General features: G+C 40.2%; 1 protein-coding gene across 1 annotated transcript; it reads left to right on the top strand.

The window, feature by feature from the left end:
- Nucleotides 1-1,516: 1,516 nt before the first annotated feature.
- On the top strand, nucleotides 1,517-13,486 carry ARF4 (ADP ribosylation factor 4). The gene is made up of 6 exons (XM_049826236.1): nucleotides 1,517-1,988; nucleotides 8,843-8,923; nucleotides 9,435-9,544; nucleotides 10,930-11,001; nucleotides 11,522-11,647; nucleotides 12,537-13,486. Exons 1-6 carry the CDS (start codon nucleotides 1,922-1,924, stop codon nucleotides 12,621-12,623), a joined length of 543 nt encoding a protein of 180 aa, XP_049682193.1. The 5' UTR covers nucleotides 1,517-1,921; the 3' UTR covers nucleotides 12,624-13,486.
- The last annotated feature ends 5,135 nt before the right edge of the window (nucleotides 13,487-18,621 follow it).

Here is an 18,621-nt window from a genome sequence, read left to right as displayed (position 1 = left end):
AATGCTGATTATTGACAATCACTTCTAAAGCAAATGTTTGTTAGATTGTACTCAAACAATTGAAATAATGGAAGGTATCTCTGAATTACCTAGCTATAGTAAAAATATGCCAGCTTGATGGTCTGGGAAGTAACCTTTCAGAGAGAGTCCTTCAAATATTTTGTAGTACACTTATCCTCAGCTAAGTTCAGGGAAGCTTAATTTCCATGGCCAAAAACAAAAGTAAAAATGCTGAGTGCTCTGAATAGGAAATTGTTAAGTATTGGAAGCCTAGAACTGGACTCCTTAAAACTATGAGGAAATTGAGATCTGATAGTTCATCAGGATCATATTAACATCTTACACACTAACTAGATGTAAGTTTCAAACAAGTGATATTTTAATTTTGTAAAAATACAACCCTCAATCTTAATTTACAACAGATTTTTGGTTCAGAAGAATATGATTTAAAACCTGAGTAAGATTCAGTGTGACACGTAAGAAAAGAACAGCCTAAGTTGAGTCTCACTCACAGTTGTCTACTGTTAGGATCTGGTCCAGGACTGTCTCTTTTATCACGACCATTAAAGATGTTTTTCTTTAATGGAAGATAAGTAAATAGCTTCTGTTTGAAAAATGTTAGCTTTTGTGTATTGACATAGTTTCTAATTCGCATAGGTAGGCGACAACTCCCTTGAACATTTTTAGGGCTTTTGATGGAACCAATGCTTCCTTGGGATGGGGAGCTCAGTCACTTAGGTATTAACGCAGCTCATCTTAACGTTGCCCCAAATTTAATTACTGCCATACCAGGGGCTTCTTACGGTAGCTGTGGAAGACGCCGTTACAGCTGGTTATGAACTCGTCTCTCAAAAAATGGCATGCTTCTAAAAAACCATGGCTTGTTGCAGTTTTGTTCCCATCTAACTTCCCTCGATCCGTCTGCCGCTTCCTGGCTGAGGAGCCGTGTGCTGTTTTGGTGCCAAGATCGTGTCGTGTTTCGCTTTGACTCTACAGCCGAGGGTCCAGGTCATAGAAACAACGTAAGAAAAAGACCCTTCGGTAATCAGCGCTCCCTGGTTTTTTGTTTGGTTGGGTTTTTCCAATTACCTGGCTCTGTTGCTACTACAGTGTATCTGGGGGTCCTCTGAGGATTTGGTTTGCCCTGAACCCCCTACGTCTCTCTCGTGCTCTGAGCTCTCCTGCGGCCCAGGGGCAGAAGACCCCGTTGGCCCTCATGCCTCAGCCCAGCGGGAGCGGGAGCTGCCGTGAGGTGAACTGCTCGGGTGTGGGGGTGCCCCGGGGAGCGGCGCTCCGGGCCGGCCGTTGGCGGCGGGCCGCTCGGCCTCGGCCTCGGCCTCGGCCTGAGGAGCTGCGTGCCGCCCGGCGGACTACATTTCCCGGCATGCCGCGCTCCGCCTTGCCCCGGGCGGCCGGAAGCTGCGGCGAGGCGGGCTGGACGCCGTCAACTACATCCCCCGTCGTGCGCCGGCAGCGGCGGTTAGAACGAGCGAGGCGCGGAGCGGGCGCAGCGCTCGCTGGGAGTAGTAGTCCCCGCCGCCGTTGGGCGCTCGGGCCGTGTGGCGAAGGGTGGTTCCGCGGACGGGGGATGTGGCGAGCGTGACGTGATTCTGTCCGCGTTGGAGCCGGGGCGGCCGTGGCGAGCGTGACGTGGCAGAGAACGAGCGAGCGAGGTTCCCCGGTCACAGAGCAGCAGCTGCCGCCGTCGTCGCTGCCGCCCGCGCCTTATAAGTCGGCGGCGCCGGGCGAACCCCGCGCCTCAGCAGCCTGCCTCCTCGCTCGCGGAGGGATCCGTGAGCGCAGACAGTCGCCGGGCCGCGCTCCCCCTCCCTCCCTCTCTCCCTTCCTCCCTCCCTCCCTCCCTCCTCGCCGCGCTCCTCTCGCCGCCTGCGCCGCCGCCCAGCCCCGCGCCGGAGCCGCCATGGGCCTCACCATCTCCTCGCTCTTCTCACGCCTCTTCGGCAAGAAGCAGATGCGCATCCTCATGGGTAAGGGGCGACAGCGGCGCGCTGCCGCCGTCCCCCCGGAGTCTTGCCGCCGCAGCCGTTGCGCCCTACCGGGCCGCGGCCGACGCCAGGCCCGCCCGCTCCCTCACGGACGCGTCCCGCTGGCGGTGGGGGAGGGGAGGCGGGCGGCAGGGGGCCGCGGGCTCGGGGCGGGGGGGGGGGGGGGGGCTTGCCCCGTCCCGGGGCGCGGGGGGGACGCGGGACACCCCTCGGTCCCCTTTCCTTAGGGCTTGCGGGGTCGTTGGTAAGTGAGCGAGGGGAGGGAAGGAGCGGTGGGGGAAGGGGGTGGGGATCGGGATATGTCTGCCCTTCCTTTTCCTCTGCCGTGTTCTCGTTTTCTTCTCTCTTGTGGCCCCCCCCCCCCCCCTCGCCCCCTCGCCCCCCTGATCGGGGGTCGCGGCTGCGCTGGCCCGGGCGAGGCAGAGCCCCGCTTTCTGCGGGGTTTGCAGCGAGGCGTGCGAGGCTGCAGCCCCTTCTCCTTGCACCTGCGTTTCCGCTCGCGTTGAGCCGGAGCGAAAACGTAGAACAAAGATCAAATTGCAGTAGGTGAAGCCGGTGCCCGCCTGCCGGGGAAAAGTACGTCGGGCGGAGGGGGGTGTCCCTTTACCGAAAGGCGAGCGAGGTCTGCGCCTTGCTTTTCCCCGCGCTGCCGGTGCGGTTGTGCTCTCGGCCTGGAGACGCCGCTCCTGCCCGAGCAGGGTGGCTTTTCGAACAGGATGTGACAAAGCCTGGTGTGCTTGACACCGAGAGCTTAAGAAATTGCCATATAATGGCCGATTTTCGGCAACTGTGGTGCCTGTATCTCTGACTCTTGTGAAAGGACGTTTCGGTATAGCAGCTGTGCGCTTTAATTCTCTCGTACCTCATATACAAAACCATAAAACCCAGTAGGTTGCTCTGCCGGTGCCTGCTTAGTTTTACTGTCTGCCTGTAACTATTTATTTGGAATTAGATTGTGGTTCTCTTGACACGGACTGCGTAAGAGTTGAAGCAAGTGGTTCTTGAAGGTTCTCACTTTAAGATTACGGTTCAAAAGGTCAAAGCCAGCGCATACTGCGTTCGGTGTTTCCTCCTCCACTTCAACTCCTTCCTGCCTTCTTCCACCCACCGACCCACTCCCCTAAGCTTTATGTACAAACAGATCTTAACCCCTAAATTTTTCTCAAATTCTATTACCAAAGTGAATGGAACTTTATTTATGGCCATTGACTGAAGGAGCTTGTCCTAAGAAATTACACAAAGTGCTCACTTCAATACAGCCAGTGATGGGGCTAGGTCCTAACTATGAAACTTCTTGGCATGCAACTCATCCTTAACGCTGCCTGGCTATGCGCAGCAGACACAATAATGAAGCTTTTTTTAATTACAATTTTTCATGATCTCCATACATTTTGTGATGACAGAGTTCTTTACTGCATGCACTGTAATTTTTATTGTATCTTCTCTGTTTGAAATTAGAGACTCTCATCCATTTCAAAATAACTTGGGTAATTTTTGTTTCGAGACAACTTAGTACATCTTTTGGTTTCAAGGAAGTGATTTGACTGTCTCCCTCGCAGCCAGACTCTTCATATGACTCTGAATGAATGAAGTAGAATCTTCAAATGAGCTTGACTGTAGGATGAGATAGTGTCTATGGTATTTGTAGTTCTGTTGCATCCTGCAAAATAATGAGAAAAGGAAAGCAGTGTCATATAGATCAACACAGCTTGCAAGACTTTAGTTTCTTCATTGGTAGGTAATCAGTTCAAATTTAGGTTAGATATGAGTTAGGGAGCTGTACTTTCTAGCAGTTGATTCAAATGCTTTTTAATAATGTTGATTTTAAGGCATTATATTCAAATACAGGACTGGATCAGAGCATGAGACTGCACCATGTTTGTTATGTAGTATAAGAGACTAAAACTTTTGCTATGTTGTGATGAGAGTGTATCATGGGACCTAAACTGGATGTTTGGAAGCAGAATATGTTATATTGGATATGACATAATTCATTTATACCTGTAACATGGAAAAGAAGCTCTTCATAGCATACTACATTATATATCAGCACTTTGAGGAGAGATGTCTGAATTAATACTGTGACTGAATTAAACTTCTCCTCAGGGTGATGATTTTCAGTTTATGGTTTGAAATGAGCTGTACAAGGCTAGGCATTTAAGTTTTTGTATGTAGTATACCAATGAAGTAACTTTATGGGGTAAGGTGTTTATGGAGGAATATTTAGGGGGAAAATATATGGGTGAGTTGATAATGAACAGATGATTAATTTATAATTCAGACTTCCCTTTCACAGCTTTCATCTGTTTCTGCAGAATTCAAGATAAGGTAGAATTAATTTAGCTCTTAAGACAGACTTTGTGTTACTGAGTTCTGGAGAATTTGAATATTTCTCATCAGGTACCATTACCAACAGCAAACATGACATACTAGCTTTTATATTCTCAAATTACATTTATGATAAATGGTATGCTGTTACTGAAATCTTGTTTTTTAAAAAGTGCACTTGTATAATTAAGTACTTTTCAGAAATGTTAAGTTAACATTCTGAGGAAATGGATGCAAAATAATTCCTGCATCTTTATAGGTGGAAGTAACGTGAGGGAAAAGAAGTAACTGTAGGATAGGATTGAATACCTTAAAAGTTAAACTAGGCAATGGGGGCGTTAGAGTGGAAAAACTGAGTCCTAACCCTACACGTACCTGTCTATAAAACTCTTCGCTTATAGTTTCTCATGCCTAAAGAAGTTATTGATTCATTGTGCGCCTTTCAGTATCATAATTTAGTGTTCTGTGTCTTGGTGTAGTTGTGCAAGTGTAACTGAGATAATAGCTACTCAGGAGCTTCAAATACGAAGGTAATTATTAAATACATTGGGGAAGAATTTGTCAGATTCTTTGGGAATTGTGTCACTGTACAGCACAAAACCATTTAGCTGTTTTTATTTGTTAGAGGGTTTGTGTGTTGTTTGTGTTTTGTTTGTTTTTTTTAAACCACTGTTGGTTTGCATGCTGTTGGGTTTTTTTTTGTATGTGTGTTGTCTTGAGAAGCTGTATTGAGAATTGCCCCTTCATATCCCACAAAGACTTACCCAATTGAAATGAAACCTGAAAGAGGAATAGTATGTAAAGGATAAATAAGTTTTGAGAGAACTAGTATAAAGGTAAAAGAAAAGTGAAGGAATACAAACCTGTAGTAAATTGGGATTCATTAATTTCACTTTTTTAAGCTGGCTTTTGATTGTAACATGAATATTACAAATAGGTTAAATACAGTAGAAGCTGCTTTCACACACACACACACACACACACCCTTCTCTGGTTACGCGAAACATTCATTTTAGAAGTGGCAACATGCTGTATTCTATAGTAAACTTTGGAAATCTCAATCTGACAACCAAAATCTATTGGTCTTGATGGGGGTTCCTTTTAAAAAGTCAATTCTCAATTTTTCTGCATCTATAGTTTATATGAAGCTCTGTGCTGTGATAACTGAGGCAGCTTGATATTTAGCCACCAATGATTGAAGTAGAAAGTTGGTAAATGAGGATTGCAGTGGGGTCACAGGGGTGGTGTTCCCAGGGACAAGTGAACTACAAGCTTGAGGTTTAGAAACACGACTGACAGGCTGTGAATAAAATGCTCTTAAGAGGAGTAAAGGGCTTAGAACCACAATGGTTTTAAGAGTAACTGAAAGCATTACAGGTATTTTTTTCTCTAGCTAGAGGAAGAGTATATTTGACTCTGTTTAAAGATAAATGGTTGCAAGTGCAAGTCTGTGCTTCCCATTTGTACTTTATTGTAATCTTAATGCTTTGTGGTACAACTGCTGACCATCATACCCACATCAAGATACTTAGGGCTTGGTCTTGTTGATGGTCAGTCAGGTAATGGAATCCGAGTGAAAATGTAGAATTGGAAATTTACATTATTTGGGGATTTAAGACTTAAGTTTTAATCTTGATAGTTAAATCAGCTTAAACTTTATGACATGGAAGTAGCTCATAGATTTACATTTAGTGTTTCAGTGCAAATTTAAACGTGTTTGTTCTTGGGCTACTAAAAGAAATAGTTACAGTTCCTAGTAGCTCACAAGACTAAATGTGATTTGGTGTTATGAAATTTCTTGTTCTAAAAAGGGTTGTAAATGGCAAGTTGGAGTAATAAGTATGAATGGAGGCTGTGCTCCTGATGACTATTGCTTGTTTAGACTTCATAACATTAGCGATTTGGCTAAAAGAGGCAGTTTTTGCAGATGGGGTCATTGTGATTTGCAGAGTTGCCTTCCCTTGGTTAAAAGCTGCCGTCTCAAGTGTGGAGTCAGAAGAAAACGCATGTCCATAACTCAGCCTGCCTGAGTGCGAAGTCCAACAGCTTAATTAGAATTGTGGATAAGAGTGGATTTAAGCAAAGTCTCTGGGCTTTGCGCTTACATAGCTAACGTAGCTTTCTGCCAACACCATTGAGGTGTTGGTGAGTCCTGGTAAAAGAGTAGAGTGGATAACTGGGGCAGTAATTTCTTAAATTTAGCAAATAGTTTAAAACTCTTGACTAGTTTCTAATTTCTTAACTCTGAGTCATATCTTCAAATGGTTCTCAATACCCTGTGTATATTCTTTGAAATGAGATTAGCTTTTTTCTTTTTGTCTTTGTCTGTATCTTTAGTATAACCCCTAAATACACTAAAACCATTTGTGTAGATAACACCGTCTTTCTTTCATTGCTAATTTTAACAAATCTTGTCAGTGTTTCTTCTACTGATAACTGTTTGGGGTTTGGGCGGGGGGGGGCGAGAAGAGTTTGTGGGTATGTGTAGCTTTAATTGATGGTTCACTAAACTATCTTAATTTACTCAAACTATCACATACATATTATGTACATGCATTATATTTTCTTGTAAAGATCTAGGCACCCTACAAATGCTCACTTGGAGATGAGCTGTGTGAGCATAGTGTTGGGCTTCAAGCATTGTGCTATCAAAAACATAGTTTTTCAGCATAGATGGAGTATTTGAGGGTTTCAGAGTTTGCTTAAAGGGATTTCTAAGGCTACCCAAAACTTAATTGGTGTAGGGAAAATGCTAACATTTACAGGTTTCATGACTTGCAAGCTCTTGTGAAACTTCTTCTGCACCATGTCTTGGGGTTTTTTTTGTTCATGCTTGTGTGTGTTCCTAAGAGACCAACACTTAGACAGTAGCAAATGTAAAACTGTTAAATTTTAATTTGAGCATTTCGGGAGGTTATTGGCCCTGAAGGAGCTTTGGTTTTGATGGTAGATTCCGCCCCCCCTTGCCCCCTTCATGACATTAACAATTAGAACAACTTTTTTTCTTTTTTTTCTTTTTTTTTTTTTGGTAACACACAATGATAATATCAAAGAAACTCCGTTGGAACATATAATCCTGTTTACAGTATCAGATATAGGACAATTATAGCTAGTTTTTTTTAATTAGTTAGCTGTAACAGCAGTTTGTGTCTTGAGAAAGAGGCGGCTTTTTAAGAGTTTGGTTTCATTCTGAATAAGCAGGTAATTTCTAATTCCATTTTATTGTAATGCTAAGGAAACAGTTGTATTAATAGCCAAGTCATCAAACCACTTAAAGCTTAATATATATATCACAATCACCAAGTAGGAATTAACTGAGAACACTTAAGAATGTTATCAAACAAGGATAACATTTGGTTTCTTGTGCAAGTATTATTTTAATTACTTCTTTGATGGGGGTTTTATTTTTGTTTGGGCAAAATTTTATTGGCTATTTTAATTTTCACAAATAAATATTTTATTCAAACTGTTGCTGTGGTGTTCAGTACCTGCTGTTTATTTAGGTGCTTATGTGCTAGGCATTGGATTCTAACATAAAGAATTGTGTTTTGAATTGCTCTTGTGTGTTCTGAAATGCCTAACAATGAGCAGTTGCACAGACATTTCTAGAAAACTACAGTGTGTGCCTGCAGTGTTGGTCATGCTTCTCAAAAAATGTCTTTGAGGCTCCAGTTTTTGGTTTGTTTTTGGTTTGGTTTTTTGGGGGTTTTTTTAAGGATCACATATTTACCACATAGCTTAGGTTGAAAAAACAGCAAGCTTAAGTTTTGTTGTAGAAACAGAAGAGCAAATTTTGGTGCAGAAGGCCTTCTTTAAAGATCAAAAGTGGAGCCTCCTAATGAAAGCATCCTAGTGGATCTCAATAAATAGAATTGATATTCTAAAGAAGAGTTATAGTCCTTAGGCTGTATGTGGAGGGATGACAGAATTTTCCTAATGTACGTTATGTGTTTCTGTCAATGCAAAAGAAATGTTTTAGCAAAGGGAGAAGAGACTGGAATAAGGGAGACTGAATTGCCTTCTATGGATAGTGCCTGTTGGTTCAGGTGCATGTGAAACTGGCCTTAGCTGAAGGTTGAGTAAGTGAGACCTTCTCCAAATTGAGTGCAAAGTAGCAAGCGTGATCAGTTAGAAACTGTGTGCTGCTTCTAGATTGTTGCTAAGCATTTAAAACCATCCTGACTTAGACAAAAGAAACTTTGAAAGTGAATGATAAAACTTAACACAAATGCGAAGGAAGGTGACTAGAAACTTGTGAGCCTGTAGGTTGTGGGTGGAAGTGTGTTATCAAGCTTGTTTTCTTCATTGCTTGTTCTCTCTCTCAGTGCTGGGTAGAGGAGATGGGGAGAAACATACAGTAATATATCAACAATGACTTAAGAGTGTTTAAAAAGGTGTTTCTTCTCAGAAAAAAAAACCCTAATACTCTGCATGTAAAATGGCATATTTTAAAATTAGCAGGTTGTAGTTCATATTGTGAACTAAATCACATTTTCTGTTTATTCTAGTTGGTTTGGATGCTGCTGGTAAGACAACTATTCTTTATAAACTGAAACTAGGAGAAATTGTCACCACAATTCCCACTATTGGTAAGATAACCAGTTCTCATGTCTTCATTCTTGTTACTCTAAATTTGTGTTTTAGAGATGGGCTTCTGAAGAGCGTAGGGATTTGCTATCTTTGCTGTTAGTGTAAGAATCAAGACAAACATGGGCTTTCTAGTACTGCCATAATGTAAATGTGTCAGACCAAAGATATATCTAGACCAGAATTCTATGTCTGATAGTGGCCAGTAGCAGGTGCTCAGGAGTATAGGAACCGATTAAGTAGTAGTACTTCCCCCAAATATCATGACCCTCTAGCAGTTCGTGGTTGAAAGATTTGCTGAACCAAAGGTAGTGTACGTGTATTTAAGCGTTTAATATTTTTTTATCCACTTAAGTCAATGTTATTCTTGATCTAGCAGTTAAATTCTGATAAGCCGTTTTATATATATTTGGGAGAAGTATAACTTAGGAAGTAGCTATCTTTAACATGGCTAGAATTACATTTTAACACTAGCATTAACTATTTCTAATTACTGAACTCTTTTATTTTTAGGTTTTAATGTGGAAACGGTAGAATATAAAAACATTTGTTTCACAGTTTGGGATGTTGGTGGTCAAGATAAAATTAGACCTCTTTGGAGGCATTATTTCCAAAACACACAGGTAAGAGTTCTGAGATGGCAATAGTTAAAGATGTGTTTTGTAAAGTCTCGTGTTCTGTAGAGTATATGTGGAAAGTTGTCCTCTGTCCTTTCCTTTCAGAAAGGTTCCTCACTACTTCCTGCAAGAGCTGAGGGATACCCAGATTTTATTCTAGTTGAAGCTAGTTTGTTACCCTGAAGGCTTCAAGTCTAGTCGTGAGTGTAGTCTGGCAAGGATGAAGTCCTTTAGGATCTACCAGTGTTCTGTAATGTGCCAGAGCAGCTGGTTTGTTTGTGAGGAACTCTTCAACTTTACCCTATCTATGCTTTGATCTGTTTGAACTGGCATTGCCTTATGCATAAAGATTGTTACTGTTTAAACACCCTTCTATGTACTCTTTTTTTAATAATCAGCCTTAAAATATACAGCTTTTACTGTGCTATATCAGTGTATTTAGTACATTGAGTATCTAAAAATAGCGTAAAACATCTTGTTACCAATTGATTAGAAAGTGTCAGCTTCCTATTGATGTGACTGCTGTCATTTTTGGTGACATAAATGTGATTCTTTCCTTTGGTTCACAAGTAGTAAGGTAAGTTGCTTATTAGTATCAGGAAACTTGGGGAGTGTGTTGTTTTGTGGGTTTTTTGGTTTTGTTTTTTTTTCTGTGTTGAATATAGAATTGTTTCCAAGAAACTTCTGTGCAGCATAAAGCATGTGATTGGTGCAGAAAAATGGAGAAGTCTGGATTGATAAAAAGGAGCTAGCAAAGTACTGTTGTAAATAGACTAATACTTAATTTCAGTTCCTTATTCAGCCCTGTCACTAAATATTTTTAAAAGATGCTTCTCTTTTCTTAGAACGATAAAATGTAAGTCTTTCAGACTGAAATTTTAAGAGTAAACAGCATGTGTGTGTAAGGAGGACCCTTGAATAACGGAGATGCCATGAGAGATGCTATTTGGTACAAACTTTTTAAAACAAATTCAGGCCTTGCTTTAAGGGTGTGGGTTTTTTTCAGTGAAACATGAGATGGTGAAGCAGTTGCAATTCTCTTGCTGCATTTAGCATGATACAATGAGTGAAAAGGGAAGGGGGAGAGTTAGCTTCTGAAATTTTGCTGGAGTCTTCCCCCGCCCCCCCAAACTAATGAATCCCACAGTAATCTGTAAACCAACATTTGTGTGTGTTAACTTTATTGATTTAGAAGGCCTAGCTTTATTCTGCAGTTGAAACTTATTATATAGCTGTTCAGACAGACATCTTGCGCTGCTTAAACAGAAATTTCTCTCAAATTTGCTTACCTAAGAAAGGGGATGATTGCAATATTCAATATGAGTTTTTTGGTTTTTAAAATAGTATTGTATGTTTACATTGGTTTTTCAAAACTGCTTAACTTCTTACAGGGCCTCATTTTTGTGGTAGACAGCAATGACAGAGAGAGAATCCAGGAAGCAGCAGAAGAGCTGCAGAAAATGGTAAATATAGATACCTTCAGAAATACAATTGTTTAACTTATTTGTCATGGTTTTGGATGTCCGTCAGCTTCCCCAAGAGATTTAAGATTTTAAAATTTTAGGGAGTTTGTACAGTGCATATTGTATTCACCTGGTAATTCTGGGTCACGTAGTGCACTGAGTTGTAACTACAACTCTGTAGAGAGCTTTAGCTTAAGAACTACTAATGTGTCAGAACCTTTCTTTTTGTCTTAAAACCATAATAGAAATGCAGCAGAGTAAGAAAGAATGTTGGAAAAACAAATCGGTGCTAAGAATTTCAGCAGCAAGATGCCAGTAAATTTAAACTGCCTATTGAAAGAATATTTCCTTACTTGTAGGAGAAGTTCTGTTGGGTACTAGTTCCACTTAGTACTTACTAGTGCCTTCAGGAGCAAGAATGAAAATGTTTATAACCCTTAAATCAGTATTTAGGTTTCTTTAGTGCTTGTTGAAGTACTTAACTGAGCTAATTTAATAACATCACCGTTTTTTCTGTTAGCTTCAGGAGGATGAGCTGCGAGATGCAGTGCTGCTTCTGTTTGCGAACAAACAAGATCTGCCAAATGCCATGGCAATCAGTGAAATGACAGATAAACTAGGTCTTCAGTCTCTGCGTAACAGAACTGTAAGTGCTAAACTTCCTGCTTGCTGAACTCTTGTCTTCCTTTATTATATATCATAAACATAAGTTTTCCTTTAAAGGAAAGGGAAGTTCTCACCTCTTTTTGTAAAAAGATGCACATACCTGCTATTAAACTCTGTACTGCATAGTTTAAGGTCCTTGTTGAAAATAAGTGATTTAGAAGTATAATCCAGTGTGTATAGCTATTGCAGGTGTTTCATCTCTCACCTTTTCTTGGAAAAATAAATATTCCAGTCTGTCACTGAAATACAGATGTCAAACATGTTTGACAAAGTATGTGGTGGGCTTTCCCATTTTCTCAATATTTGTTATTATGGGGGAGAAAATGCTTTCTGCATTCTCACCACTACAAAGATAAGAAGAAATTAACTAGCTCCTGAATCGTTAGATTCCATCTGCACAAGCCTTTGAGATATAGGGTTGCTTCACATAAACCACCTAGCCTTCTGTAATACTCGCTTAATGTCTGTATGTTGACACACTAAGATTGTATCCATAGAAGATGTTTTAGAGGTCTGTTGATTTAGATAATTCCATGTCCCATTTCCTAAAAAGCAGTCTTTCAAAAACAAGAAGCTAGTTTTCAGCATATAAACCAAATGCAAGTTCTGTATTTGTTTCTTGATGCCCTAAATGTTGTTCTACAGTTTGGTAGGACAACACTTGAGTTTCCAGATAATGTCTGAACCCTATCTGCTTTATATATACTTTTCAAAACTTTTAAAAATACCATGCGTTCAATATTTACTTATGGCACGAAACAGTGTTTAAAGAACACTGAGTGTGTATCTGAATGTCACATACTATGATAACTTAGCTTGCATTTTGTCAGTAATTATATTTAATTTCTGTTTGTGTTCTACATTAACAGTGGTATGTCCAGGCTACCTGTGCTACGCAAGGAACTGGTCTGTATGAGGGACTTGACTGGCTGTCAAATGAACTCTCAAAACGCTAACTCAAACTGGATGACTCTTTCACCAGGGACATGTTTGATATAAGTGGTCTAGGCTTGTTACAACAAAATTAGTTCGCATCTTGGTTATTACAGTATCTGGAACTGATATTTGGGCAGGATATTACAGCGTTTCAACTTATTTTGTTGCCAATTATTGTTTACCGAGCTACATGTTGCAAAGGTAGCAATATGCTTGGGTAAAAATCTCCTTAACTTGGAAAAAGTGTATCTTCTGATTTTATTCCCCTTGTTAGCCTAAATGCCTGAATATAGTTATTGTGACATCTTTAAGATCTGTTTTGAATACTCTTCTGAGCCCCAATAAATTAATGTTTTTTTTTTCTCCCTGCTACTTTTAGTTTACTGATGCCCTGTTTCATTCCTCAGACAGTCTGCTGATTTAAAAATGTAGCATTCCGTATGTATTTATTTCTCTCCCTTGCCAAAAAGAATTCCTAATACTGCTTGTTCCAGCCAAGGAAATGCTCTAAAACACTATACAAATCTACTGCACTGAGGAACATTTTATTAATCCTTGGGTTCTGTCAGCCCAACTTGCCTTTGTGTGAATTGGATTTGATGGGTAGAATAGTTCTGTGCTGGTTGCGAAGAGCTCATGTTGAGGTTGTTTTTAATATTCAGCAGATTGTCTTCCTTTATATTGTATCTTTTTTTTTATGTTGCATGTTGCTTTTTGGTATCAGCCTGACTATTTTTGCCCAGTGTATAATAGTTCTGCTGAAGTTTTACTGTTTGTTGGTGAACATATCTTCATAAAGAAATTTTGGAAAATTCATCAAACTCAATGGATTAGTTTCTTCATAACCCACTTGGAATTATTCCTAATAAAATGATAAAATGTATAGTTCTGTGTACGCTTTTCTTGATTCCTGAAATAGTTGAATTGCAAATTACCACTTACTCTTTTTCCATATACTGAGCTTTCCTGCAGCTTGAATGTGAACATCAGTCTCAGATTTTCACTTCTTTGGAGCTATGTAGAGCGGGACATGGAAGGTGGGCATCAAAGTTGTATACAGTGCAGTAGAGCAGCTGTCCTCAAAACTTAAATAATTCTGTAAGTGTCTTCTGAAATTGTAAATCTAAAATTCCTTTTAAGATGTCCAGATATGAAAATACTAACAGTTACAAAAATTGTAATAAAACAAATATGAACTGTCTGAAAAGCATGCATGTCTGTTTCATAGCTGTATCTACATTTAAAAACCAACATGGGTTCCCGCAGGAGAATCACAAATTCTGTTGATGGCTAGCTGGAAAGCTGACTTGAACACTTGTACAGGGATGTAGTCAATATTATATTAATGGTGATAGTCACCCCAAAAAATCAGCTTTATGCAACTGCTGCTGTCTGCTTTCATGTTTCTGCCCCCTTAAACCTCTGTAGTTCAAAAGACTTAGATTAACATGTTTTTTGAGGCTGCTGTTAATGGGTATTTCAAAATCTATTTTTCTATTGCCTGTCTGCTGTATGGATGCAAATATGGCTCAGTCCTCCAACTGAAATATTCTATTCTATTGATTGTATGTCTTCAGGAACCGAAAGCATGATTTCATTGCAGTTTTGGCTAAGCTCTGCTTGTATTTTTAGCCCAGATCTTGTTACTCTTGCTACAAGAAATCCCAGTGACAGAGCCTGGTAAACTCAAGCTAATTTAGGTTAAGAGCACCTTCCAAAGCAGCTTCTGCTGTAACTGAGGTTTAAGTTTCTAGGAAGTACTGTTACTGAGAACACAGCTAAGCAGAGAAAATGCCAGAGCTTTTTAATACAGTCATTAACTGTCTTCAATATGTAACAGAAACCCAGGAGACAATGTGAGTAGGGTTTTGCCTGCATCTTTAATGAATTGCTGATTACATATCGACCAAAGTTGATATATCCATGCATTGCATCGGTAGCTGTTAATATACATATTTCTAGCAATACAGTTCCTTGAAATAAACCTTAAAAGGAGCGCCTTTTTCAGAAGAGGCAGCTTGTCTGTAATACGAATTGTATTGGTAGTCCCAATAGGTTAAAATGAAGCAATGCTTGTGACAAATGAAATGCCATCTCCTCTTTCAAGGAAGAAGTTAAAGGTAGACTTCAAATAAAGAAAAGCAGATACTTAGAAACAAAGTAGGCCTTTTATCTTGAAGGAAACATGCTGTCTGGTAGAGATGAAGGTTCATTGTTTTAATTATTTCAAATGCATTTAAGTAATTAAATACTAAGTTTTAGGTGAGCTCTGTTTAGCTACTATGCTTTTGAGTTACAGCATGCGTATAGAAGTTCACATTTCAAAGAGTCACCATGCTTGGCTTTGTGTACCAGCAGGTTGTAATTCTGCTATAAAGTGAGTAATTTCCCAAAGTCAAAGTCAGAAAGCAGTAAAGATCTTGAGCCTCATTTAAGAGTAATAGAGTCTGCATGCGGGGTTAAGGCTACAGCTTACACTGAAGTGTAGCAAGACAAAGTTAATATAAGTCTTGGGTGTAATTGAGTAGTCACTGTTGTGTTAAACAGAGCATAGAGAGGAACTGAAGCAAGTACTTCAATCTTCCTGTAAATAGGTAAATCACACTTGACCTCTGTTACTAAAATGATATTTGCCTCTTAGTACTCTGTAAGGTTGTAATCTTGGACAGCAAGGCCTCTGTTACGCAGTTTATTCATAGTAATACTAAGCTGTGGAAGGGACAAAGACACTCGATGGGCTGTGGAATAATGTCACAATCGACAGAAGTAAATAAACTTTCCCTCAGGTTATAGTCTCATCAACTGTTCTCTTAACATTTTCAAGGTACGCTCCAGATACGTGTTCTTGATTCTAAGCTGGAGTCCCTGAGGTTAGTGCCTGTGCTTAGAAGGCTGCCTTGTCTTCAGATGTCAAACATGAAGTAGTTTGTTACACATATTCTTACTGGCTGTTGCTGTGAGCTGAAATCTTGGTGGGTTTCTTTTTTCTTTGGAGTTAGTTCTACTTTTGTAGGTAGTGCTTGTCTGTTAGTACAAGAACAAACTTCCTCCTGATGAGTTTTTTTTTACTATGCTGCCTTATCTCTTTTAGTACCAGGATCACATGCGGAGTTGGAATCTGTATCATATTGCATTCATATGGCTGTCTGTTAGTAAATTCATTGCTGTGGCAGTGATGCTTTCTTAAACTGACCAAAATGATAATTTGTATGCTAGTCTTAACACAGTACAACTCTTCTATTGTAAAGGCACTGACTATCATTTAAGACATTGTGGATAGGTAAAAATACTTTTTTAGCTTTTTGGCATTCTTTAAAATTGTTACTTTCTGGCTAAAGCAATTATAAGCGACCTATGTATGTCGTATATCAGTAACAACATATAATACAGCCTTCTCTCCAGAGGCAGATGAAATTCCCATGAAGATCCAATTTTGTCATGTCTCTTAAGAGTTTAGATACTTTGTCATTTCCCTGTCAGAAGTCAAATACCTGAACTGAGCTGTTCCAGAAGTTCAAAATCTTGGGTAGGCACAAGACCGCTAAAAATTTGTTCCTCATTCTACCTTAATGTCAGGAAATCCTGAGTTCCAGTAGATGAAATATTTCTTAGTGTAGCATCAGCTCCTTTACTCAAACAATGAGTAAATTCTACTGCACTGGGGAGTCAGTCTAGTAATATTTGTTTACAAGAGTTTTTATTTCAGTGTGTTGGATGGCCAGCTTAACTGTAGAGCAAAACACTGAGGAAAAAACGCTTACATGCATGATTGGCTTTCCATTTTTTTTCCAACATTCAGAGAATAGTTTCACGTAAATATTTAGATCTACATACAGACCAATGCAAAATGCTTGTTTTTCATGTGTGTAACTAACCTGATCATTCAATCCCACAACATAAATAGTAGTGGATATTTGTTGGTGTATTGTTGGTTTGTTCTTTTTAAGAAAAAGGTGTCATGAACAACATAATCTAGAACTTGTTCTGCAGCTGTTTTGTAGATAATCTGCAGACTTCTGTTTGACTGTTTGCAAGCAGAACAAAAATTGGTTCTAAACGCATCAGGAATTAGCAACATATGCTATAAGCATTTCTACTTGCTTGGTGTGTTCTTAGTGTTTTCAACATACACCAATAAAGCAATATACTGGCAGCAATAGAACACTACGAGGGTGCTTACAGCAATGCCCTAGCTTGTGTAAAAAGTGCTTTAGGGTTTTGCCAGTAATGAGAAGTCAGAGCCCAGTTGCAGTCCCTTGCTCATCTATTAAAGTCTGGACAAAGGCAATTTGAGTGCAGTATGATGAAAATGCACATCACCTTGTCCCAGTATGTCTTTCCCAGCCTTGTCAAGAATGGTATTGATGGGACTTGAGTAAGAAATGAGATTTGATATGCTGCTGTTGGACCTATGAATAAAGCTTGGCTACTGAATGCGTTGTGCATTGTGCAGAAAAAATTTTAACAGCATCAGGTTCTGTTAAAGGGATCTGATGCAAATTGTCAGAAAACTGAACTGTTTCAGGCTCTCTGGGTGGGAGTTGAAAGTCTTGGAACAATTTTTTTGATGCTAGGAATGTGAGAAATGAGGCAACTCAACAATTAATTTGAGGTGTTGAAAGATCTGACTCCTTAGCATGTAGGGTATTTTTTCCCCTTCTTTTCTTGTACCATTTTTTTCCTTCCTTTTCTTCTTCCTTCTCTCAGTCGTACTTTGCATTATTGTTTGCTTTATTGTGATACATAAAGGCATTTTACTGCAGGCTTGATTTAGTCCCCTCAAAAATAGCAGTGATACAAGAAACACTGATATGTAAGACTTCAAGTACTAACTGTGACAGGTGGCTAAGACCCCTTTGTCTGGAATGGACAAAGTCAGGGAAAAAAATAATACAAGTTCCAAGTTGCCAGATCAGTCTGAAGGATCTGGCAGAACTTGGTTGGTTTTTGTACATATCAGGTAAGCTACATTTCACAATAACCAGAACAACCCAAAAAACTAGCCAAGTATCTGTTACCTCCAGAAGGCCAGTCTTCCAGTGCTCTTGGTTCTAGTAATTTCTTGTATTGAGTTTGTCCACAGCAGGAGCCAGGGTGAAAGAAGACGCTCCTCCTTCCCTAAACATCAGCTACCCAGAGCAGATGCTGGAGCAGTGCTGTCTCTCTTGAGTTTACTGCATCAGAGATGGGAAAGTCGATTAGAAAGCAAAGTGAAATGTTCCCTTTTCCCTTTTTCCTTAATGGCTGGTCTGGGAAAGCAAAGTAACAACAAAACAAATGCACGCATTTGAAAAGATGCAGAGAGTCTTGCCCAATTTTTGTATGTGAAGGATATGGAGCGTTCCAATTGCTGGAAGAGGAACACAGGTGAGTTTAGGTTTATGAAGTAAAATGGGGACAAGCTTAATGGGGCTTCTACAAATCTGGGTTCTAGAGGTGATTTAGAGAGGAAGAATTAATTGCTGGGCAAGATCCAGATGCGTAGGGGGAGCTAAAATGGAAGCTAGAAACACCTTATATGAAGTATAAAGCATGAAGCACTGTATATTACCTCACATAGGTTTAAATATAGCTTGGGAATATGGGGGATATGGGCCAAAGGTGTACCTAAGGGTTGTTTTTCACCCCCTGGAAAATCACAATTCTTTCAAATTGTGACTTCTTCCTAACCTAGACCCTAGCGCTGCATTCTCACTCCAGAAATGTCTAACTGGTTCTTGACACATTGCTGCTATTGGCAGTCAGCCTGTGCTGCTGCATTTTAGTAATTAAACGAGGGATACTTGGACTGGAGAATCTCCAGCACTAGCTCGTGGGGCTGAATTTCCTCCTGAAGATGTTAAAGGATTATCTGCCATGCGCAAGGGCCGTTTAATTTTACTGGGCCTGTTCCAGTGCTGTGTTTTTCCCTTACCGCTTGCTTCCTGCAGATGCCAGCTGTCCTGTCCTCTCCCTCTCCTTGGTCTGCAAGGAGACAGAACCAGCAGCCCAAGTACCAGTACAGGGAATGAGAGGGAC

The sequence above is a fragment of the Accipiter gentilis genome, chromosome 23, assembly GCF_929443795.1.
Source record: "Accipiter gentilis chromosome 23, bAccGen1.1, whole genome shotgun sequence".
Taxonomy (NCBI): Eukaryota; Metazoa; Chordata; class Aves; order Accipitriformes; family Accipitridae; genus Astur; species Astur gentilis.
Note: the sequence above shows the minus strand (reverse complement) of the source record. Positions and strands in the feature narration are given on the sequence as shown.

Bases quoted from the DNA above. Each gene is read 5' to 3' on its own strand.
- ARF4 (XM_049826236.1), top strand. From the start codon at position 1,922: ATGGGCCTCACCATCTCCTCGCTCTTCTCACGCCTCTTCGGCAAGAAG. The intron at 1,989-8,842 runs GTAAGGGGCGAC...TGTTTATTCTAG, and splicing joins GCAGATGCGCATCCTCATGG to TTGGTTTGGATGCTGCTGGT. The intron at 11,648-12,536 runs GTAAGTGCTAAA...CTACATTAACAG, and splicing joins AGTCTCTGCGTAACAGAACT to TGGTATGTCCAGGCTACCTG.